The sequence below is a fragment of the Myxine glutinosa genome, chromosome 10 (assembly GCF_964187855.1).
Source record: "Myxine glutinosa chromosome 10, kmMyxGlut1.1, whole genome shotgun sequence".
Lineage (NCBI taxonomy): Eukaryota > Metazoa > Chordata > Myxini > Myxiniformes > Myxinidae > Myxine > Myxine glutinosa.
Window position 1 is genome coordinate 100,087,467 of NC_136270.1, and position 25,690 is coordinate 100,113,156.

Below are 25,690 nucleotides of genomic sequence, written 5' to 3' on the forward strand. Positions count from 1 at the left end.
GTGACACCCACTCCCCCGTGTGTGTGTGTGCGTGTGACACCCACTCCCCCGTGTGTGTGTGTGCATGTGACACCCACTCCCCCGTGTGTGTGTGCGTGTGACACCCACTCCCCCGTGTGTGTGTGCGTGTGACACCCACTCCCCCGTGTGTGTGTGTGCGTGTGACACCCACTCCCCTGTGTGTGTGTGCGTGTGACACCCACTCCCCCGTGTGTGTGTGTGCGTGTGACACCCACTCCCCCGTGTGTGTGTGTGCGTGTGACACCCACTCCCCACGTGTGTGTGTGTGACCCACTCCCCCGTGTGTGTGACCCACTCCCCAGTGTGTGTGACCCACTCCCCCGTGTGTGTGACCCACTCCCCCGTGTGTGTGACCCACTCCCCCATGTGTGTGTGACCCACTCCCCCATGTGTGTGTGACCCACTCCTCCGTGTGTGTGTGACCCACTCCTCCGTGTGTGTGTGACCCACTCCTCCGTGTGTGTGTGACCCACTCCTCCGTGTGTGTGTGACCCACTCCTCCGTGTGTGTGTGACCCACTCCTCCGTGTGTGTGTGACCCACTCCTCCGTGTGTGTGTGACCCACTCCTCCGTGTGTGTGTGACCCACTCCTCCGTGTGTGTGTGACCCACTCCTCCGTGTGTGTGTGACCCACTCCCCCATGTGTGTGACCCACTCCCCGTGTGTGTGTGACCCACTTCCCCGTGTGTGTGGGTGATCCACTCCCCGGTGCAGTGTGCGTGATTTGGGAGGGATGGGGGCGGGGAGGGAGAGGATTTGAGCTCTTGAAGTCACATTTTACACGAGATGTAATTACACATTTCAAACTGTATTTCCCATGTGCACGCACATGCATTCACATGTTATCAGAAGTAAATTAATTGTGTAGATGACATAATTTGTGGATCTGATAAATTGCCAGTAACCATTTTGTAAAACTGAATGTGCAGCATCTAAATCTGGGGTGGGGAACCTCCGGCCTCCAGGCCGTATACGGCCCGCGAGACCGTTTGATCCGGCCCGCGAGGCAATTCATCTATCTATAATTCCAGTAATCTCTCCTTTTCAAGGTTTTAAATTAATCGGACAAAGGGTAACCAAGTTATGGCCAAAAACGATTCAACCAATCAGAGAGGAGCGAGCTTTCACGTGTTGTAACAGTCAACGAATGCCGAACGTGGCGAGCAGACGCTGCCTCGGACAGCACATTTGAGAACTTATTCATTTATTTGACGTTGGCAAAATATGTTGGTGCTAACAGAATAATTGCCATCAAATTAAAACTAATTTGCGATTAATCGTAACTGTGGGGATTTTGTTAATCGGACGGTGGGAGGGATTTTCAAAGCTCCACACGGTCTCCACGTTTTTCGAAGTTAAGTCTGTTCACAATTGTATTTTGTCGAAACTGTATTTATCTTTCGGTGTGTGAAGTTATTGTGTGCAACTTTGGTTGTTTCTCGGTGTTTATCTTTCATAAATTGATCGTCTGTTTGCCGTGTCGTGTCTTGAGGCCTTGTACAGTGTGCACTGTACAACTTTGAGGCTTTGTTTTTCTCTCAGCGGTCCGTCGTTTGTGATCCAATAACTTTCGTTCTCTGTATTCCCAGGCTTTTCACCCATAGCCTACTTCCTTGTGTAAATCTCAACTCAAAAAAAAAAAAAAAAAAAAAAAAAAAAAAAAAAAAAAACATTTCCTTCTCTGTTCTCATTCGTTTATTCATTCTTATTCGTTCGTTCGTTCTTCGACCACGTGTTTCTCCCCCATTTCCCCAGATAGTTTTCACTCATTAACCTTCAATGTTTACACTTTCCCCTCAAGTTATGTATTCCGTCATATTTTATAACACCTTTTTCTTCTTCTTCTTAAAAAGGCTGCTTTCGACTTGCTCACCAAATCAATTCATCCCAAAAAAAATATCCATCTCCTATAGTGCCTTTTTTCTACATTCCCTAAACTCTCCTGCACTCCATCCTCCATCCAGCGTCCTTAAACGTATTTTTAACTCGAAGGTCACAAGAAACTCATTTTGCAATAAATGTTCGTTTCCCATAAATCGTACACTTTCAAAAATCCAATCTCACCCCTCCCCTCCAGATCTTCCCCATAACCCCTCCCCTCCAAATCTTCCCCATCACCCCTCCCCTCCAAATCTTCCCCATCACCCATCCCTTTCAAATCTCCCCCCTTGCCCCCTCCCTCCTAAACTACCCCCTCACCCCTCCCCGCCAAGACGCCCCCTCGCCCCTCCCCTCCTAGACTCCTGCCTCACCCCTCCCCTCCAAATCTCCCCCATATCCCATCCCTTTCAAATCCCTCCCCTTGTCCCTTCCCTCCCAAACTCCCCCCTCACCCCTCCCCTTCAAATCTCCCCACCCTCATTGCTTCTCAATTTCCCCCCTCTCACTCCCCCTCCTCAAAGCGTCCTCCCCGCTTCTTCCCCCTTCAAACTCTCACCTCCATCTCCCCCAACCTTCTGCCTCGCTCTTCCCCCTCCTCAAATAACACCTCATTATGGCTCACCCAATCACCATCAAACCTTTTGTCCGCCCCATCCTTCCCTTTCTCCGAGCTATTCTGAAATCTCTGACACACCTTCAACAGCTCTCCCTATCTCTTCCACCTCTTCCACATCTTACCCTACCCCTCCTCCCCCCTGTTCTGTATCTGATGCTCCCCCTTCCTCTTCATTAACGGTATGGACCTCAAACATCCGGGGCCTTCGTTCAAACTTAACTGATCTCTCCATACAGGTTGCTTCTGTCAAACCAGACGTGATCTGCTTAACAGAAACTTTCCTCCTTTATGATGTCTCTGATTCCATAGTATCTCTCCCGGGCTACTCCCTCCTCCGGTATGATAGACCTGAGCCTCGTCCTGGAGGCGGGGTTGCTATCCTTATCAAAAACTCTCTTCCTCACTCGCCCTGCACTGCACTCTCTCCACCTCACCCCCAGGAATACCTCTGGCTACGGCTTCCCCTTCGCTCCCACCTCTTGTTCATATGTGTGTTGTACCGTCCACCAAACAGTGATGACTCCATCTACATCTCGCTGTCTGATGATATGGACCAACTTCTATCTACTCATCCCAACTCTCTCTTCCTCATATGTGGTGATTTCAATTGTCACCATGCCAGTTGGCTGGGTGTGGGTACCTCTCTCACCAGCCATGGCTCTTCAGCAAAGGACTTCTGCGACTCACTGGGACTGACACAATCTGTCAATTTCCCGACCCGGATCTCAGTCAACGGAACATCTTCTCTTCTGGACTTGGTTATGACTAACTTCCCTGAAAATGTCTGCTGCTCTTCTTCTGCTCCGATCGGATCATCTGATCATGTCCTTGTTAAAGTGGACATCTCTCTGACCATCCTCAGGGAGCCTGCTCAGCGTCGACGAGTCTGGCATTTCACTCAGGCCAACTGGCACGGTCTTCAAGCAGCCATCAATCATCTGGACTGGTCTCCCATCTCTACCACCTCTGACATCAACTCATCCTGGGAATTCTTCCAAAGTAAATTGCTCTCTCTCATGCACAGATTTATCCCATCTCGTCTTCAGTTGTCATACCCTTCCTCCCGTCCATGGTACACGGAATCTTGTGGTGAGGCTGTTGCCCAGAAACAACTTGCCTTCGTCTCCTGGAAAGCAAATCCAATGGAAGGAAATCTCATTTCCTTTCACAAAGCCCGAAACAAGTGTGTGTCCACCCTCAGGAGAGCCAGGAAATAATATCTCTCCGTTCTCAAGACCGAACTCTCTTATCTGTCTCCCTCTTCCAAATCCTGGTGGCGTCTGGTCAAATCCGTTTCTGGTGTTTGTTCCCCCTCCATCCCCTCCCTTACCTCAAACGGCTACACAGCTGACTCCGCACGTGAAAAAGCTGAATGCCTCAACTCTGTGTTTGCCTCTAAATCTTGTGTCCCAAACCAATCCCTCTCTGTACCCACCATACCCAGTCGTACCCTGCTGCTCCTGGACTCCGTGTCCTTTCCTCCTGACAAGGTGGAAAAGTTTCTGTCAACCCTCGACTCTGATTCTGCAACTGGACCCGACGGCATCAGCCCACGGGTCCTAAAATCCTGCTCTGCTGCTCTATCTCACCCTCTCTCTGTTCTCTTCACCCTCTCTTTTGCTCAAGGTCAACTGCCATCTGCTTGGAAATCAGCCAACATCACCGCTTTGCACAAAAAAGGTGCAAAAACAGATCCTAGCAACTACAGACCAATCAGCCTTCTCCCAATTATCAGCAAAGTCATGGAATCCATCATTGCTTCGGATATGAAATCTTTCCTCTTCTCCAATGGCTTGATCTCTGATCATCAATTTGGTTTCAGACCAGGTCACTCTACTCTGGACATGCTGCTTCTGCTGTCTCAACAATGGATGGAGGTCCTCAATGCCAAACAGGAAATTAGAGCTGTCTCCCTCGACATATCACGTGCCTTCGACACGGTCTGGCACCCCGCTCTGCTCACCAAACTCTCCTCCTTTGGTATCCATGGAAATCTCCACGCATGGCTGGCGGACTTCCTCTCTAGTCGTCGTCAACGTGTGGCCCTGAATGGGTTTCTCTCATCTCCTCTTCCTGTTCAGGCTGGAGTTCCCCAAGGCAGTGTTCTGGGCCCCGTGCTTTTTCTGGTCTTCATCAATGATCTCTCTGACTCTCTCGAAAATCCTCTCTATCTCTTTGCTGATGACTCCACTCTCTGCGGCTCCATTCCTCTTCCCTCAGATCGGCAGTCTGCTGCCTCCTCACTCTCTGAAGACCTGGACAAAATCACAGACTGGTCAAACAAGTGGAACATGTCTTTCAATCCTGACAAATCTCACACTCTTACTATGTCTCTCCGAAAAGATCGACTGGACAACCCTCCCATCTACTTTCTCAACAATCCTCTCCAATAAGTTCTGTCGCTCAAGATTTTGGGTCTCACTATCTGCCATGATCTTTCTTGGGAAAACCACATTTCCAAGCTGGCCTCCAAAGCCAGTCGCCGACTGGGCATCCTCCGTCGTGCGAAGTCCTTCCTCGGCACACCTGAGCTCCTCACCACATACAAGGCTTTCATCCGCAGCTCAATGGAATACTGGTCTCCCCTATGGGCCGGTGCTCCTGCCTCACACCTAGCTCGGCTTCACGCTGTTGAAACCAAAGCTTTCAGAATTATTGGAATCTCCCGCGATGAAGCTATCTCTGAGGGCCTTTCACTCACTCACCGCAGGCAGGTAGGTGGTCTTTCTGTCTTCTACCGACTCCTCTCCGGCCTTGCACCCCCAGCTCTCTCTGTGCTCTGTCCCCCAAATATTCCTACAGGTCGCACAAGATCTGCCAGCAACCCTCTGATGGTTAAACTGCCGAAATCTCGGCTCTCTGCTCACCTTCACTCTTTCATTCCTCTTTTCTCCCGCCTCTGGAACAAACTCCCTCACTCCCTTCAATCCCACTCCTCCCTCCAGGTCTTTAAAACAGCTGTTCACCACCATCTCTTATCTTCCCCCATCCAAAACCTTGATCTTTTCTACCCCCGCTAATTCACCCCAGATCCACCTTGTTTGAAATTCCAACTTCTTTCCTGGAAGTCCTGGCAGTGTCCATATGTTCTATACCTCTCCCACCACCCCCTTCCCATGCCCCCCCCCCCCCCAAAGCCCTCGCCCTCTCTCAGATCTCTCGATGTCTCCATGTCTCTCGGTCCCTGCTCTCAAATGTTGTGTTTGTGTCCTTCCCCCTCTCTCCCCATCTTGTCTACCGCTCCCGATGTTATATGTTTTATGTGTCGGTTTGTCTTTCTGTGTGATTAATGTTCGCTCTTTCACGAGCCTCGATCTTGTATACAAAAAAAAAAAAAAAAAAAAAAAAAAAAAAACTGCGATATGCGACCTTCCGTACAGTCAAGTGAGTTCCGGACAGTCGTAACTGCGATATGCGACCTTCCGGACAGTCAAGTGATCGCGTGATCTCATGTCATCATTTCATTCAGTATATGCAAACATGGCGACTAACAAGAAAAGAAAGGTAGATGCGGAATGTCGCGCTTTCCAAGAGAAATAGGCAAACGATTATTTCTTTGTGGAAGTAAAAGGCAAGCCAGTATGCCTAGTTTGTCGGGAAGCGCTCTCGGTGATGAAAAAGGCCAACCTCGAGCGTCATTACAGCTCGAAACATGCTAAACTGGACGAGTTGAAAGGACAAATGCGCTTGGATAAAGTTAACGTTCTTCGGCGGAGTTTTGGTGCTCAACAAGCAGTCTTCATAAGACCACAATCTGACCGAGACAACACTACGCATGCTAGTTTTGTGGTGAGTGAGCTAATCGCTAAGAAGCTGATGCCGCATTCAGAAGGAGAATTTGTGAAGGAGTGCCTTGTTGCCGCTGCGGAGCTGCTCGCACCGGACAAAGTAAAATTGTTCCAAAGTGTCAGTTTGTCTCGAAGAACTGTCTCAGATCGGATTACTGACATGGCACAAGATATTGAGAAAACACTGAAGGACACCGCAAGAGATTTCCACTTTTTCTCTCTGGCCTGCGATGAGACAACGGACATAACAAACACCGCCCAACTGGCCATTTTTGTGCGGGGGATTACAGCTCAGTTTGATACGAGGGAGGAGTTGCTGTCTTTGCAAGCCATGCATGGCACCACCAAAGGTGAGGATTTGTTTGAGCAAGTTGTTTTGGCTATGAACAAATTCGAACTGCAGTTTGACAAGTTAAGTGGCCTGGCCACGGATGGAGCCCCAGCCATGGTTGGCACGCAAAAGGGTGTTACAGACGTGGCTTGGATGTTATTTACCGAGCGGTTTATTGGTATGACCACGTCTGCACAAGTTACCCGATTGTGCCCGAACGTTGACTAGTCGCGCTATGCTGGCTCAATAAGAAAAAGAAGACACCCGGCTGGGTTACAATAACACAATACGACACCAGGGGTTCAGTTCTCAAGACCTCCGGAGGAGGTTATATTAAGGCGGAAGGTTAGATTACAACTACAAGAGGGACAGCATAGAAAGACAAGCACTTAGACACACTCTTATATTAACCCCGGACAGACGACAGGTAAACGGGACAAGGCTGACTCACACGGGGGTTGATGGAAAGGACAGGCGGGTAGCGATGGCTCCAGGTGCACCTGGGCTCAAAGGTCAGAATCGACTCGGTCCGGTCCAGAGATGCGGGGAGGTCGCAGCGCTCGGATGGCGTCTTGTCTGCTCAAGCTGGGGGCGCATCTGACTCAGCGCTCGCAGGTGGCTTTCCTTCTCCAAGCTCGGTGCGCATCTCTCGTCACATCCGGCGCGTGGCCGCGTATATCCGGCGGGGAGTGACACGCCCTCGGCTCGTTAGCTCCGCCTCGTGGAATCGGCACGTTGCTTCTCATTGGGTGCGTGCGGGGGGTTTACCAGGCTCCGCCCTTGACGAGGAGCTGACAAGGAGCCCCTTCGTGGTAACCCCGTGGAGCGCATGGTCTGGAGCTAATCGAGCCGGTGTGAGGACGCATCCTCCCCCGCTCCGCCGCCATCTCCTCTGTTGTTGTTGTAATTGTTGGGGAAGAAGATGGAAGGAGGTATGGGAAAGGTCCTAAACTCACTACTGATGCCATATAATCACATTCTGGTGCAACGAAGAGTCATAATTAATGGAAACGAGGCCTTAACTGACATAGATTAAGAATAACTAGGAAGATGTCCGAAAGTTGTCTACGTGTGGTGCGGTGGACCTGGGCACGACATTTAATGGGGGAATAAGGGGAAGGTCGGCTCTACTGATTGTTATTTACATGCAATGGGACTAGGGAATGGGGGATCGGGGAAAGTTGGGGAGTATTGGAGAAAATAGGGGAATATTTACAAGCGGATATGGAGGCCAAATTCCATATTCGCAACATTGCACCCTTCTCTACCCTCGGGGCGTCCCGACCCGATAAATTTTTACCTACTTTAGTGTGGCACGCAATGTAGTTCCCTCTACTATTAACTCTACCCTGAGTGCGACAGTTTTACAGATATTCACAAATGAGTAAATATGTCCCCCTGCGACGTTGCACCCTTCTCCTCACAGAAACACACCCACAGGATAACCGAATCCGGAAAGAATTCTCAAACTAAACATACAGCCGGTAGGGAGCATTATTTACAAGACTACGCTGCTATTTACACTACGATCCAGGACCGGTTTTTGGAGGAACACATGCAGATGTTATGCATAGAGAGAGCGCGCTTGCCAACATCGATACACCAACCCACGAGTGCTCTGTGGCCGACGGCCTTTAATAACGTGCAGAGCACCCTTCCCGAGCATCAACAGCACCACCCCACCACCAATCGGTGCAGTCACCATTGTTCATTGGAATAAAAATAAATTCGACAACCCCTAACCCTGCAGGTGTCTCTTGCTCTTCTTGTGGTGCACTTGGTGGTGTTAACTATTAGTGGTTCACCTGTATGGCATAGGTGCCACGTTGACCCATAGGTCCATCCCCGGGTGGTGCTTGGCCGCAAACGAACTGCGGTCCATTGTGGGTGGCCACAAACATTGCGGTCCATATGGTGTATCGATCCCGGCAGCAAACAGCGAAAGTGCAGGCCCACAACTGCGCAGCCAGCACCTCTCTCTCCTCTCTCTCTACCCCAAAGCCAGATCCTCGGAGGTGGGAGACAAAAGAAGCAGACAAGTGAGTAAGGTGGTAAGGGCGCAAAAGTGCACGCAATGTAAGGTGATGCACACTGGGGGCACATGGGAACCAGGTGAGACAGGTACGTTCCTATCGTACGCCCCCCCCCCCCCACCAGGTAACCTACATGGCCCCTCCCTTACCCCTTACTGTATCCACAAAACACAACACTACCCATAAACATCTACTTTACAAATCAACAAACATCCCTACTGTCTTCCCCGTTCCTCCCATAAACCAAATTCGTCTTCTCTCCCTCCTAACCAATCAAATTTGCCATTTTCAACTCTCATCAAAATTTGCCATCTCCAACTCAACATCATAATTTGCCATTACCAATTCATCATCAGTCCCTCCTAGGGAGGGAGAGATGGAATCACCCCAATGTCTCATCCACGTCGTGATGCGTCTCACAAATCCACACAGCGATTCATCTCCTGCAACAAAACAAAGAAAACACAGGTGTGGAGTCATCATCATCACCACAGGTAAGTGGCTGCGTATGGTGCGACAGGTTCATCAATCCTAACTATCTCCTAAATGACTTTAACAACTTTACACTACCCGGGGTCTTTCTCCGGCCAAACCATTGGCCCTCTTACACTATGGGTTCTAAAAACCAATTCCCATTGGCCAAACTGTGGTGCTTTTCAATTTGGGGTCTCACTCCCCCGATTCATCTCCCGGTGCCCTCGCACAACTTCTGGGCTGTGGCGTGTACCTCTCCCAGTGGGTCTACCCACCTGCACACCTCCACCACTGCAGTTGCCTCCGAGCTTACCTGCTCCTTACCCTAACCTAACTACCTGGGGAAGGCCCTCTGGCACTCTCCCCACTCGGTGCCCTCTCTGGCACTGGGCTACCCGGGTCCGTCCTCCGGATCCTCGGGCCCCATCCACAACTCTACCGGCTCCCAGAGCCCACCTGCGGCCTCACCTGGCCGACATCCTCACAGTGGTGGAGTGCCCAACCAACTACACACACTAACAGGCTACACGCCCAGCCATTTCCACAACACTAATGCACCCATTCACAACACCATTCTGCAACCGCACCACAAATGCCAATATCCAACCACAATTTACCTGTACCCTCTACCTAACACTTACACTACCCGCCCCGGGTACTCGTGAAAGGGGTCCACTCTTCCCCCATCCACACCTTCGCACCATGCACACCACTCCGTACCACTTACTCCAACTCTCTCCACACACCTGTACCTGCACACCTGTGCTCTCACACCTGGTGCCACCTGCACCCTTCTCTCCCCAAGCGCATTCGCGCTGATCCACACACTCACTACTCATACACTGCTCCACACACCTGTCCAGTTGCACACCTGTGCAATCACACCTGTTCAACCTTCACACACACGGCATCATCTCAGCTAACTACTCCCTTCTGAAACTTGCGCTTCCCAGTCGCCCCTTTAAACTATTGCGCTCCCACGTCATTATCATCCACCCTAATCTACCTGCGTCCCCACTACAGGTATCAGTCACTAACGAAACCTTAACGTTACCTACTGTCATCTTCGCTAGATCCCTACACACAATATCCTAACCCACCCGGGCTAGTTTTCACTGCCATACACCCCATAATCTATTGCTCCTTTGCCCCCCTTATGGGAAAGGTGGCAGGGATGCCATCCCACCCCATCGGGGGTCTCTCACTACCAATTTTGCACATCAAATTTCAATAAATCAAAAATTTGCCAATCACTACCCATCATCTGCCAATCACTACTGCCAATCCCTTGCCAATCATCAAATTTTGTTTTTCTCTAATTTTTGGGTCCAAAACACTAACCTCATCACCCAGTCTACTCACTACTACCTCTCGGTGCGCCAATCCCTGTCCAAAGCCCGGCTTCGTAAAGCCAAGCAATGGATGATGGTTGTTTTGTGCCAGCGGCTGGATGCGTCCGGCACTCGGTGCAGGGACGGGGGCTTACTCGGGCCGAGATCCCACGCATCACCTCGGCGTGGAGCCATCCAATGTCCCGATCTCGACCTGCCGGCACGTCTCAACAAAACGTGGTCGCCATAACGACCCTTCCTATCGGGCTGCCAGCTCCGCCTAGTGGAGCCTGGACACGGCCGTTCAAAGCGAGGCCCAGCACGCACCGAGGGCCCGATTCGGCTATAAGTCGTTCTAAACTCTATCCCGTCTAACGTCGATGCTTCACCTGGACGCTTACACCCCGCAGCCCGTTCCTTGCTCACACATCCAGCCGTGCCCATGCTCCTCGTACCTTTCCTTACACACCCAGGTGCACCCATCCCACTCACAGCCTTGGTCACACACCTGACCACCGAACACCTTGGCACACATTCGTTGGTCGCACACCTCACCAAAACACCTCTTCGCACCCCCTCCTCGGTCACCTCCTCTGTGACAATCACAGGTGTGCCCTCATTCGCACACCCAACCACGTGCCTCACCACCAACTCCAGCGTGCATTCCCACTCACGCTCTACCATTCCAGGTGTGCATCCTTCCATCCCAGGTGTACATCCTCGCTCACCTGTCACAACTAACTCACGCTCCATGTCACTCTCACTACTTTCACCTCCATTCCTGACAGCGCACTCACCCTTACTCTTGACAGCACACTCTTTCCCCATGCACCTGTCCGTCACACACCTTTCTCGCGCACACTCTCCCGTTACACCCTCTGTAACACTCACCACAGGTGGACACTCTTCCTTACTTCTGGCAGCGCACTCTTTCCTCATGCACCTGTCCGTCACACACCTTTCTCGCGCACACTCCTGCGCACACTCTCCCGTCACACCCTCTGCAACACTCACCACACCGCGCTTCCATGTGCTCCCTCGCACACACGCTACGACCGACTCACTCTCGCCAGCACACTCACTCCTTGGTACACACTTTTTCCTCACACACCCCAGAGTCGGACTTTCTCGCACACCTCCTCTTTCGCACACCAGACCTGTCACACACCTCACCAACGGCCTTTCACGAACACCCGGATCCAAACCAATCCCCAAGCTTTTTAAATCCCCTGGCGCATCATACGCACGACCATATTGGTCACCACTTACACCGGGTCCTCTTCCTCTTCGCTTCTCCTCCATCACCTGCGAATCCCTCATCCGGTTAACGAGCACATCACGATCCAAACACAGACTTTGGACCAATTCTTTTATCTCCTCTTTTATCTCTTTGTTATCCCCTCTCCGTCGCTTCTTAATTTCGCTCACCCCTTCTTCCACTTCTTCTAATTTGTGCCTCACCTCTTTTATTCCCCGGTACGTCTCCTCAAGCTCGTCCTCCAAGGCTACCTTGACCGTTTCCATGTGCGTCCTCACCTGCCGGTCCTTCGTCTCCATTACCTCTATCACCTCGTCCAACCTCGTTGTCAGTCCCTCACGTACCATCTGACATTCCCTCTTCGTCGCTACCAAGTCATCTTTTAGTTCTTTCTGTGTCGCCTTTAAACCTCCTAATACCGCAGTGTTCCTTTGAACCTGCTCCACTAACTCCGTCTGTCCCACCGTCAGCTGCTCCACCTCCTGCGTCAGGTCCTCTATGCCCCCTTGTAACTTTACAGTCCCCTTTCTCACCTCCTTTTCCATGTGCTCCTCACAGTGCCTCACCTCCTCGCGCACTCCTCCGACCTCCTCACTCACTCCTCTTCTGATCTCCTCTCCCATCACTTGCATCTCCTGCCCAGATGCCACCCTCATCTGCTCCATTTCCTCCCTGTGAGCATCCAGTTTGGTTTCTACCCCCATTCTGACCCCCTCTATCTGCTGCTCCATTTGTTTAACTTCCCTTTCCGCTTGGTCCCTCATGTCCCTCAATTTGCCTTCCATACTGTTTTCTAACCCCTCTAACCCATTTTTCACTCCCTCTATTTGATTCTCTTGAGCGGCCATTCTGTTTTCTACCCCCGTTAACCCATTTTTCACTTCTTTTATCCCGTTGTCTAACCCCTCAAAATTATTGTCTAACTTCCCAAATTTCTTGTCTAACCCCTCACCAGTACCCCTCGCTTCGTCCCTCATTACTCCCAATTGCTCACTCTGAGCATCCATCCGGTTCCCCATTACCCCCATTTGGCCCTCCAATCGCTCACCCAATCGCTCAATTTGGCTCCCCATACTCATCTGTACAGCTGCCTGTAGCTGCGCAATGAGGGCCTGTATGTCAATCGGCTGCATGTTAAAGCCCGTTGATACAGCGGGCTCGGCTACCGCGCGCTCTTGCGAGGCGCCATTTTGCGTGCCTGCTACCCTCGCTGTTTCGCTCTCCTCATGTCCCTCATGTCCCTCAATTTGGTCCTGGACCGACCCTGCTTCACTCTCCGCTACCGGACCCCAGCCGTCTTGATCCGCCATAGCGCGACTTGCAAAATTCGAGTTTCGTAAAACAAATCCAAATTTTTTTTTTTTTTCGTTATAATTTCGGCGAGCGCAGTAACCGCGGGACCGCGCTCCGGCTCGATTTTGTCGAGCGCAGTACGCGCTCCGAACCGATTTTCCCTCCCAAAATTTGGGCCTAACTAATTTAGTCCCGGGTCCGAATCTCACTCCTCGACACCAATTGTTACCGTACTAACACAATTGGTGTCCAAAATTTGGGCTAAATAAATTTAGTCCCAGGTTCGAATCCAACTCCTGACAACCAATTGTTACAGACGTGGCTTGGATGTTATTTACCGAGCGGTTTATTGGTATGACCACGTCTGCACAAGTTACCCGATTGTGCCCGAACGTTGACTAGTCGCGCTATGCTGGCTCAATAAGAAAAAGAAGACACCCGGCTGGGTTACAATAACACAATACGACACCAGGGGTTCAGTTCTCAAGACCTCCGGAGGAGGTTATATTAAGGCGGAAGGTTAGATTACAACTACAAGAGGGACAGCATAGAAAGACAAGCACTTAGACACACTCTTATATTAACCCCGGACAGACGACAGGTAAACGGGACAAGGCTGACTCACACGGGGGTTGATGGAAAGGACAGGCGGGTAGCGATGGCTCCAGGTGCACCTGGGCTCAAAGGTCAGAATCGACTCGGTCCGGTCCAGAGATGCGGGGAGGTCGCAGCGCTCGGATGGCGTCTTGTCTGCTCAAGCTGGGGGCGCATCTGACTCAGCGCTCGCAGGTGGCTTTCCTTCTCCAAGCTCGGTGCGCATCTCTCGTCACATCCGGCGCGTGGCCGCGTATATCCGGCGGGGAGTGACACGCCCTCGGCTCGTTAGCTCCGCCTCGTGGAATCGGCACGTTGCTTCTCATTGGGTGCGTGCGGGGGGTTTACCAGGCTCCGCCCTTGACGAGGAGCTGACAAGGAGCCCCTTCGTGGTAACCCCGTGGAGCGCATGGTCTGGAGCTAATCGAGCCGGTGTGAGGACGCATCCTCCCCCGCTCCGCCGCCATCTCCTCTGTTGTTGTTGTAATTGTTGGGGAAGAAGATGGAAGGAGGTATGGGAAAGGTCCTAAACTCACTACTGATGCCATATAATCACATTCTGGTGCAACGAAGAGTCATAATTAATGGAAACGAGGCCTTAACTGACATAGATTAAGAATAACTAGGAAGATGTCCGAAAGTTGTCTACGTGTGGTGCGGTGGACCTGGGCACGACATTTAATGGGGGAATAAGGGGAAGGTCGGCTCTACTGATTGTTATTTACATGCAATGGGACTAGGGAATGGGGGATCGGGGAAAGTTGGGGAGTATTGGAGAAAATAGGGGAATATTTACAAGCGGATATGGAGGCCAAATTCCATATTCGCAACAAGGGATTGACTGCATTGTTCAAAAAAGAAATGAGTCGTCTCAGTCTCGATCCAAGTGAGTTAGTTGTATGCCACTGTATCATACACCAAGAGAATCTGTGTGCACAGTCCCTGAAGCTCAACAATGTGATGACAACTATCGTTTCCACCATAAACGTCATCAAAAGCAGAGGGCTGAACAGCCGCCAGTTCAAGGAGCTACTGAGTGAACTAGAGTCAGAGTACGGAGATCTGGTTTACCACTGTGAGGTGCGGTGGCTGAGTCGCGGAAATATGCTCACATGGTTTTACTCACTGAGAGAAGAAGTGAAACAGTTCATGGAGATGAAGGGGAAACCTGTCATGGAACTCAGTGATAGCAAGTGGCTGTGTGATTTGGGCTTCATGGTGGACATTACCAAGTACCTGTCAGAGCTGAACGTCAAGCTCCAAGGTCCCAACCAGCTTCTCAGCCCTCTGCAATCACATGTGAAATCATTTGAAGCTAAACTAATGCTTCAGTCACATTTGGCTCGGCGGCCGTAGGGTCTAAAAAATCTACGGCCACTAGCAATTATAGGGCGGCCGCAGTATTTCCACGGTCACACAATGTAGCAGTCACATATGTTTTTATTTTTCGGGTAGCCGCACGGGGTATTTAGAAATTGTGGAGACCGAAAACATGGGGGTGCCATACGGTCTTTGATTTGATGTCGCACGGTGACCTTAGGGCGTCCCTGCGGCGGCCATAGAATTTTCAAGGCAGACGCAAGGTAGCCTCAAGGTGCCCGCAAGGCGACCGCAGGGGGGCCCTAAGGCGAACGTGCGGCCAGACGGACGGTAACGAGTGGGTATATATACCAGTTCTTTTTCATATGTATAACAGCACTTACAGTTGTCATGGCTACGACTTGTCGAATTGCTACGGCCGACCTAGAAATGAAAAAAGTTATAACTCCGCGCTATAATTCCACGGCGACCCCTACGGCCTGTAAAAGATAGCCATACGCCCTAGGGCCACCCTGAGGCCACCTCAGAAACTCTGCGGCCGCCGCACGTTTCTGTCAATTTAGGGGGGGTACGGCCGCCGTATCCTAGCCGTAGAGCAAATGTGACTGAGGAGTAAAGCTGTGGCAAGTGCAACTGGAAAGGGGAAACACTATCCACTTTCCCACTCTGCAAGAACAAAAGCCTGCTGTGACATCTGAATATGCTGCTGAGTGTGCAAAACTCCTCCAGGCATTTGGAGAGAGGTTCCAGGACATGAAAAGTAAACAAAGGGAACTGAACATATTTGCCACGCCGTTTAATGTGGAACCAGCTGATGTGCCTGACAACCTACAACACGAAATCATTGAGCTGCAAAGCAATGACGAGCTCAAAGCTAGGTACAACAACCTCCCTTTGCTCGAGTTCTACAAACTGTATGTACGTGCTGAGGATTTTCCCATTCTGAGGAGACATGCACTGAAGTTTGCATCACTGTTTGGGACGACCTACAGCTGTGAGCAGTTCTTTTCAAAACTGACTCTTGCAAAGACTCGGTTCCGCTCAAGACTGACTGACCCAAATCTGCAAAACCAGCTGCGAGTAGCATCATCAGCACTACCACCTGACACCAGGCCAAAGTTCAAACGTTCAAACGTTCAAACGCCTCGCCAAAGAGAAACAGTTCCAGCCATCGCATTAGGCGAGTCCGATATATGTATTCAATAATTTAGCATGGCCCTCGAAGGATGTTCTAAAAATCGAAATGGCCCTTGACAGGAAAAAGGTTCCCCACCCCTGATCTAAATGAAGATGTCCAAAAGTCACACACGTCCATGCCCGTGGGATTCCCACAGGTGACCCCACTAGTATAACATATTCTCCGGAGGCGATTCTGTCTGTCTGTGATATGTCTGTCCGGGGGAGTGGCTACACCCGGTCTGGGAGGGGCTTCAAAAACAAATCACCACCATTTTGTTTACTCGCATAGCTTTGAGGCCTCTTTTGTTAGGCCCACGGTGTCTTGCTCTCTCTCACAGTTTTATTTGAACTCTAATTCTATATCTCATTTCATTTTTCACAGTCGCCAACATGGTTTTAGACTCCGTTGCAAAAAACGGGAATAAAATTCGATGAAAGTTACCGTTTATAGAACAAAATGCATTTTCAAAGGCCTGTAACATAAAGTTAATTGAGACTCTCTCACGGCTTTATCTCGACTCTAATTCACCATCTGATTTCATTTTTATCGATCGTTTTAGACTCAGTTTCAGCAATAATTGAGAAAATTCACGCAACACATGGAAAATTGCTGAGACATTTTAGAAATTTGCGGCACAATATATCAAACACTGCCCAAATAACACAGACGGGAAAATGCCGAGATATATTAAAAATTAGCGGCGGACTTTTCCATCGTCACAAAGAAATGTTTCATTTAGACGTAGTCACAATAAAAAGTCAACAATGTGGGGAGAGGGGCGGAGCTTCGTTAACGTATCGCCACAGACGGGAAATTGCCTACAGATATTTCTTCGTTCATATTTTATAAGTTATCATCATCATGCATCATTATTATACGGAAGTAAAGGTAATCCTGTTTAAACTTCCATTCATTCCATCGGTTTTTTTTTTTTCCACGAGTTTTCAAGGCTGAATCGTGTTCACATCCAGAATTAATAAAGAAACTCCATTTCACGTGTGCCTGGACATGTAATTCACATCTGTAAAATACATAAATAAACACAGACTGGAAATTGCCAAGAGATATTTTTTCGTTCTTATTTTATAAGCTATGTGCAGGTACACTTTAAAGAAGTTTATTTGAAATCATTAATTTAAAAAATGTCATTTTGTATGCTGTAACAAGAAGAGTTACTTTGGTTTTCGTGGGACAAAAAGGTGTAATATAATGTTCTTATACACCGCCCATAAGACTTTTTTCCCAGGGACTTTTCCATTGGAGCTGCATTCTTTATAAAGTCAGAATGTTTGATTCACAATAAAAAGTTGCAATTAGGTACTCTGCACTTGGGGAGAGGGGCGGAGCATCGTTTACGGGTCACCACTCGCGTTTGTAAATGGTATGTCCAAAATGAATAAAATAATGAGGGAACAGAACGAGACCGCCAATGAACGTTAACCCAGACTTGAACGGGATGCTGATCAACAAAGACATTGGAAGGTAATGTGTGCTCAGCAAACATATACAAGAGCAGCTGTAATGAATCCGGATGAAGTATCGGATAATATTGTTGAAGATCATTATTATGGGCCGAGTCCGATGACATCACCATGCGTGTATTGTTCTGCGAAACATTTCACTAATGAATGAACAGGACAAGGGGACAGATTTACACTGTGTTGCTCCAAGAGAAAAGTTCAATTCCCGTGAAATGGGGTGAATAGGGACAGCAAGGTGAATAGGGACACAAACTGAAAAAAAGTTCGGAAACCTTTTTTCGCTGAAAATTGATAACCATACTGATTTGTTGATATTTGGGTTGAAAGTGTTCTCTTGTTTAAAAAAAAAAAGCAACTTATAGTCCCTATTAACCCCATATATGGGTTAAATAGGAATAAATAGGATTTTTATGGCTGTCCCTATTCACCCCGTTTTCCGGGTGTGTGTGTGTGTACGATATAACTTTGTCTTTTCTAGGGAGAACCATTATGCAAAGAAAGATGTAGGGATGGTTTCAGATGATCATTTCTTATGACCATACCCACCTTGTAAACATACTTTTTGGAGTAACATCCCTACATCCCTTTACATTCAAAAACGAGAACGGCACTCGGTAGAGCGCATGCCAGGCTGAACAGTTTATGTTTTGTATCCCACTGATATGCCGGATCTGGATTCGGACCTGAACCAAAATCTAATCGGCTTGTTCTCGTCACCGAAGCAACTCGTCCACCAAGTTAGTCATAACTCGTCCACAACTTTTATCAATATCCTGTTATATATATATCACTTTTCACCTTATCTCTCAATGGTGAAGAATCACTTAAAAATTAAATAATTCTCGTGTCCGAATCCATATTCAGATCTTTACCAAAATAGAATCGAATCATCCTTGTAACACCCAAACCGGTCCACCAAGTTTCGTCCAAAACTTTTTGAAACATCCTGCTATATATATATCGTTTTTGGTCCTATCTCTCAATGGTGAAGAATCACTTTAAAAATTATACTATAGTAAGGGAAACATGAAAATCTGTTAACTAAATTGTTACCGAAAAATTTCTTCACCAATATGTTTGTAAAGGTGTGTAATAACATGTGTTAAAATGTTGAAGGTCAACTCCCGTGGGAAACCCAGAAAAAAAGCTGTTGAATTCGGGTACCGAAAAATTATTTTCGAGAATTTTTATTTTTTTTAATCGGCCCTTAAGTAACTTATGAGGGGTCAAATAAGGGTTTTTCATGATTCTGAGTTGATTGTTAACATTTATATTTCACCACAGACACTCCTTTGTGGAAAAATAATTTCTAAATATATCTCATTTTCTACTTTGCAGGACATGGAGTCTAGCAATATGGATGAAGACGTTACTCCACCTGTGCTCAATTGCTTCATCTGTGCACGCTCGGATACACCAGCTGAAAGGCTCATACAGGCAACTCCAAAGGGATACTCAACTTTATTGAAACAAGCAGAAACTGTCGAAAATGTTACTGTTGTGGAACGTATGAAGGAGGCTCAAAAGGAAGGAAAACTGAGGTACCACCAGAAGTGTAAAAATGATCTGTACAACAACTTTGTTGCAACCACCAAGAAGTCAGCTCAAGCATCAAAGGCAGAGAAAGAGTCATCAAAGTTGAAGAGAAGACGCACTACTTGTGAGTTCAGTTCATCAACTGGCTGCAGTTCTAGAAGATCACAGTCAGTTGACCTCCTGTATAAGGATGTATGCATTCTTTGCAACCAACCAGCCCAGCTCTACAAAAATAATCCAGCACAAGCTAGAAAGAAATACAGAGTGCCAGATAATTTGACTGCAGATACACTGAAGGCAAGCTTGCTGAAGACAGCACAGAGTCGCGGGGATGACTGGGGCACTGAAGTCACTGGACGCCTGGAAGGGATCAACGACTTGGTAGCAGAAGAAACACTGTACCATTTGCGATGCAAACTTATGTTTGCGAGAGGTGACAGTTTGTCCAAGACTGATGAGGAAGGAAAAAGGAAGAGAGGACAGAGGAGTATTGATGAGGAGCGAGAGGCAGTTTTTATTGAATTCTGCGAATGGTTAGACTCAGAATTAGAGCATGGGGTAATGAACATGGACCAAGTCCATGAAAAGCTGCAGGAGTTTGATCAGTCACCAGAGAAGAGCCTTTCTTATTCAAAGCATTGGCTAAAGATAAAACTTCTAGAGAAATACGAAGACACCTTGTATTTCACAACACAGGAAAGAAGGGCAGATGTACTCTGTCTCAAAGATGGCACCGACAATATTCTGCAAGGGCATCATGCTAATCTTGACCATGGAGATGAGAAGACTCAGATCATAAAGACGGCACTCAAGTTCATATCCAATGATATTGCCTTGATTGATTTAGGTCCAAAGTCATACCCCACCACACACTGTATGACTGACATCGATAGTCAGCTGACACTTGTTCCTGCAAGCCTTCAGATGTTCTTGAGACCGATTGTCAAGACAGACGAAAGAGTTGCCGTTTGGGGGCAGAATTTTATTAAGGCCTGTCGACCTCGGTCTGGAGTATTGCCACACCAAATGGGGCTTGCCATACAACTTGATCATAGATTTGGGTCAAAATGGATGCTCAACAAGTTCCACCGGCTGGGATACACTGAGTCTTACACGGAGACACAAAACTACAAATACTGCTTCCTTAATAGTAGGAGTGGAGATGATGTTCCAGATACTTCTGGCACTCTTGACACCATTGTGGAGGAAACCGATGAACAGATCAATGATGAGGTTGCGGTTGATGCTGCGCTTGAGGATCAATCAGTGATGACAGCCAAAGTGCCAGCCAGTGAAAGTGAATTGTCAAGTAATGATCAGGTGGTCTTTATGGAGGTTGGGGAAACAAACAATGCAGTCACTCAGTTTGTTGGAGACAATATAGATTTAAACATTGTCTCTATTCACGGAAACACTCCCTTTCACTCAATGGGTTGGATCGAAGTCACCTCTCCGGCACCACCTTTGCCAGATCCACAGACAACAGCAGCTTTCCCCCGGGTGAAGTTGAAGGCACTCGACAAAGCTAAGATCCTGAGAGGAACTGAAGTAAAGATTATTCCATTTACGAACAGGAAACAGATAGGAACGAACGCGATCATGTTTCTCCCCCTCGCTGAGCTTTCCTCCTCCCTGGCTCATGATCAGCCACTCCTCACTCCAGGTGACACACTCTGGGCAGCGGGGTGGGTGATCAAAGCCAACACTGGATGAGCCAGTTCCAACACTGGACCCCACGGCTCCTGAGGAGCTATTGCAGTTCACGAGCTGTAATTGTCATGGAGATTGCAGCAACCGGCGATGCAGCTGCAAGAAGAATGGGGTCACGTGCATCTCGGCCTGTGGAGTCTGTAATGGCATTACATGCAGAAACTGCAGTCATGATGTTGTTGAGTCTGAAGAAGACATAGACAATGACTGTTGAAACTTCTGACATTGTGAATGAGAAATAACTCTTGAGTATTATATATGTATGTGAAATAAAAGCTACTTTGTGTGTAAATGTAAAAGTGAAAATATAAATGTTAACAATCAACTCAGAATCATGAAAAACCCTTATTTGACCCCTCATAAGTTACTTAAGGACAGATTTAAAAAAATAAAAATTCTCGAAAATAATTTTTCGGTACCCGAATTCAACAGCTTTTTTTCTGGGTTTCCCAAGGGAGTTGAACTTCAACATTTTAACACATGTTATTACACACCTTTACAAACATATTGGTGAAGAAATTTTTTGGTAACAATTTAGTTAACAGATTTGTGAAATATCTCATAAAATGCCCTTACTACTAGCCGGATCCAGATCTTCACCAAAATCTAATCATTTAGTCCTTGTCACATACACTACATCTCTGCCAAATTTCGTCCGAATCCGTCCACAACTTTTTGAGATATCTTGTTCACAGACAGACACACAGACAAACAAACATACGGACAGGAGTGAAAACATAACCTCCATCCAACTTTGGTGGTGGAGGTAAAGAATGTTTTTATTACTTGTAAACTGTCTGATCGGTGCTTTGCAGGGGGTGTGTTGCATCACAGTATGTCATCCCCTGGATGGACATCGGACATCAAGCTAGGTGTCCTGTCTTCTAGTATTATATGGTAGACAATAAAAAAACCCACATGGTCTTTCACAAACAGCAGGCAAGTCATCACCGGCACCGTGAAACAAATCTTATTACCTCCCCTGACCATCCCTGGGAAGGCAAGGCAACCAAACCACTCAGTGTAATCCTTGCAGCAGGGCTTTGGAAGCACAGAGTGTGCCTTCTGGCATGGCATCAGAGACCAGACTTAATATGAGAAGTGATCTACTCTGATGAAAATGCAGGAAATGAAAATAACAGCATGTATAAGGGTAGAAACTACCGGTACTCACAGAGCTGCCATAAGTGCTTGCTGTTCAGCCAATCTCACAGCTGCCAACTCCTGTTGGTGACTCGCATCCCTGTGGCTACTCCCAATTGGTGTTTCACCACTCTTCTGTTTTGCATACCATGTGAGATCACGGCCTTTTTGCCACCGACCTACTGGTGCCATCAGCGAGTTACCTAACAAAGGGATAACCAAAATCACCAGAGACTTGAAACGAGTCTGTTTTTTCATTCAAACATTCTATATTGGTGTCTACATTTCATTTGTATGACTATCTACATGCACTCTAATACTGTACACCAAACAATCAAATTATACTGCTCGTGTGCGAGTGACTGTGTATCTGCACGAGCACGTGTCTCCGCCTGGGCTGTCATGCGTGCGTGCATGTGTCTCCGCCTGGGCTGTTATGTGTGTGCGCATGTATCGCCACCTGGGCTGGCATGCATGTGCGCACGTGTCTCAGCCCGTCTGTCATGCGTGTCCGAACGTGTCGCCACCTGGGCTGTCATGTGTGTGCGCACGTGTCACCGCCTGTCTGTGTGTGCGCGCATGTGTGACTGTCTGTGTGTGTGACTGCCTGTCCATGTGTGCGTGTGACTGTCTGCGTGTGAGAGACTGCCTGTCTTTGTGCTTGTGACTGTCTGCCTGTGCACGTGCGTGCGTCTGTGTCCGTCTGCGTGCAAGTCTACGCAGATCTACATGAATATACAGCATATGGTTCATTCTCAGATCTACTGTAGTCTATATACCCGACCAGATTCTGCATATACCCGACCAGGTTCTGTTCTCTTGCGTCATACTGAACCGGCAGCGGCGGATCCAGGGGAGGGATGCAGGGGATGCAGGGGGTGCAGGGGGTGCGCACCCCCCACCCCATCCCCCCCCACCCCCTGCATCGCAACGGCATGGATTTGCTTTAGGCATGCTCTATGATTGACGACAAGAAGGACGCGCTCACTCAACTAAGGTAAAATGCTGAAACTGAATTATCTCTGTGGTTCGATCACGCTAAGGCCATGGTATAATCTGTAGGAGGTGATGTCACAATGCCGAGAGTTGTAAAACGACAAATCCATCGTCCAAACACTGCCGCCAATACTCCCTTGCTCTTCTACCTCAGAAACATGTGGCATTCCATTTCTCGACCACCTCAGCCAGGAAATGGACACCCGATTCTGTGCTGAAAATCGGGAAGGTAGTGATGTTTCTGCTGATGCTATATATATAAATCGCTATATTATCGGGAAGGAATAATCGCTATATATATAAAACACAGTGTGTGTGTGTGTGTGTGTGTGTGTGTGTGTGTGTGTGTGTGTGTGTGTGTGTGTGTGTGTGTGTGTGTGTAATGTTACCGGTAGACTCCTAAACGGAGAGGCTCACGTACTTGATATTTGGCACAGACATGGCCATTGAGCATATATATATAAAACACAGTTTGTGTGTGTGTGTGTGTGTGTGTGTGTGTGTGTGTGTGTGTGTGTGTGTGTGTGTGTGTGTGTGTGTGTGTGTGTGTGTGTGTGTGTGTGTGTGTGTGTAATGTTACCGGTAGACTCCTAAACGGAGAGGCTCACGTACTTGATATTTGGCACAGACATGGCCATTGAGCATATATATATAAAACACAGTTTGTGTGTGTGTGTGTGTGTGTGTGTGTGTGTGTGTGTGTGTGTGTGTGTGTGTGTGTGTGTGTGTGTGTGTGTGTGTGTGTGTGTGTGTGTGTGTAATGTTACCGGTAGACTCCTAAACGGAGAGGCTCACGTACTTGATATTTGGCACAGACATGGCCATTGAGCCTGGGAAGAACATGGCCGACCTAAAAATTGATTTCATAATATTTTTAAACCATATTTTTACCTCAGCGCATTTCAGCGAGGACTTTATGCACGGAATCTGACCGGTCGCAGAGCAGCGCGCTGATTCGCTCAGAGCGATCACGTGATGTTCCTTGCCGCCATTAACTCAGTTACGTGTTCGCACGTATTTCAGAGCGAAAAGCAATTGCCTTTTTTCACATTTGAGCGACGAACATTGCCATTCACAGCACATAGGCTTTTTTCCCTTTCATCTTTAGATCCATATTTTTTGCCATAATGTAGCGCATTATGGCTCTCTCGAGCTCGAGTTAGCCAATCACCTGGGAGCACGAGGCCACGTTGTCCACGCCCACGACAGGACGCAGAGTTGCAATCGATCGCTCAGAGCGATCACGTGATGTTCCTTGCCGCGCGATTGCGTTTTTTCACATTTCAGCGAGGAACATTGCCATTCACAGCACATAGGTTTTTTTTTCTTTCATCTTCAGATCCATATTTTTTGCCATAACATAGCGCATTATGGCTCTCTCGAGCTCGAGTTAGCCAATCACCTGGGAGCATGAGGCCACGTTGGCCATGCCCACGACACGACGCAGAGTCGTGTTGGAAAAAAAAAAAAAAAAAAAAAAAAAAAAGTAGCAATCGTGCGTTTGCGTCGTTTCTTACCACGTGTAAACGTGGTATTTTGTCTATGAGTATTTTGAATTTGGTATTTTTAATTTGTCTACGAGTGAGTGACTGGAAGACTGACTGTGATAAAAGCAATGGCACCGAAGAAAAGAAATTTGTCACGTTCAACCTCCCGAGCAAGGAAAATCGCTGATCGGAGACTCCATGAAACCGATGAAGGTACTTTTCACCATCGACAAGCCAATCAAGAACGTGTCTCTAGATTCAGACAGCGAGAGACAGAAGATGAGACAGAGGCACGACTAAACGCCAATCAACAATGTCTGGCGAGGGCCAGACAGCGAGAGACAGAAGATGAGACAGAGGCACGTCTGAACGCTAATCAACAACGTGTGGCGAGGGCCAGACAGCGAGAGACAGAAGATGAGACAGAGGCACGTCTGAACGCTAATCAACGTGTGGCGAGGGCCAGACAGCGAGAGACAGAAGATGAGACAGAGGCACGTCTAAACGCCAATCAACAAAGTGTAGCAGGAGACAGCAGCAGGAGTCTGTCTCCTGTAGCAAGCAGCAGGAGACAGAAGAACAGCGCCAAAAACGACTCAACAACTGGCAACCATCAGGCAGACGGCAGCCGGCCATTGCATGGGAGAAGGCTGCATTCAGTTACAATCCGAACACCGACTACTCCTCAAACGTTGATATTGGCTCCATGTCGTTCACCTGTCAGTTTTGCCATGCCTTGAAATGGAAGGGAGAAACACCAGGAATGCGTTGCAGGGGAGGCAATGTCCTTTTGCCTTCTCTCCAATCTCCACCGGAACCTTTGAAAGAACTACTTCAATAAACTACGACTCAATCCAGACACTTCCTGAAGGAAATCCGTAATTACAACTCTTCGTTCCAAATGACTTCGTTTGGAGCAGATCGCGTCGTCACTGAGCAAGGATTCATGCCGACATTCAAGGTGCAAGGCCAGGTATACCACCTCATTGGCTCTATCCACCCTCAACCAGGTGAGCAACCGAAATTTTTACAAATCTATTTTATGGGTGACCACCGAGAAGAAGCTGCCCTCCCCCCCCCTGTTCCCCTCCCCTCCCCCTCCCCTTCCCCCTCCCCTCCCCCGCCCGGCAATGCCGGGTACTTCTGCTAGTCTGCAATAATCGCCGATACCTGCGACATTCCAGCCCTACATCAGAAGCTATTGCATTGGAAAAACG

General features: G+C 48.3%; 1 protein-coding gene and 1 pseudogene across 5 annotated transcripts in view; one reads left to right on the top strand and one right to left on the bottom strand.

Moving 5' to 3' along the window:
• Nucleotides 1-25,690, bottom strand: part of LOC137433915 (multiple myeloma tumor-associated protein 2 homolog) — a 76,475-nt gene that overhangs the window by 45,180 nt on the left and 5,605 nt on the right. For 4 of the 5 annotated variants that reach the window (XM_068126400.2, XM_068126401.2, XM_068126403.2 and 1 more), the window contains exon 3: nt 22,022-22,193. In XM_068126400.2, the coding sequence (XP_067982501.2) occupies nt 22,022-22,193 (172 nt within the window). Of the gene's footprint in view, nt 1-22,021; nt 22,194-25,690 lie in introns of those variants that run through there. The other variant, XM_068126402.2, reaches the window with a different exon arrangement.
• Nucleotides 6,328-15,723, top strand: LOC144894116 (general transcription factor II-I repeat domain-containing protein 2 pseudogene; annotated as a pseudogene).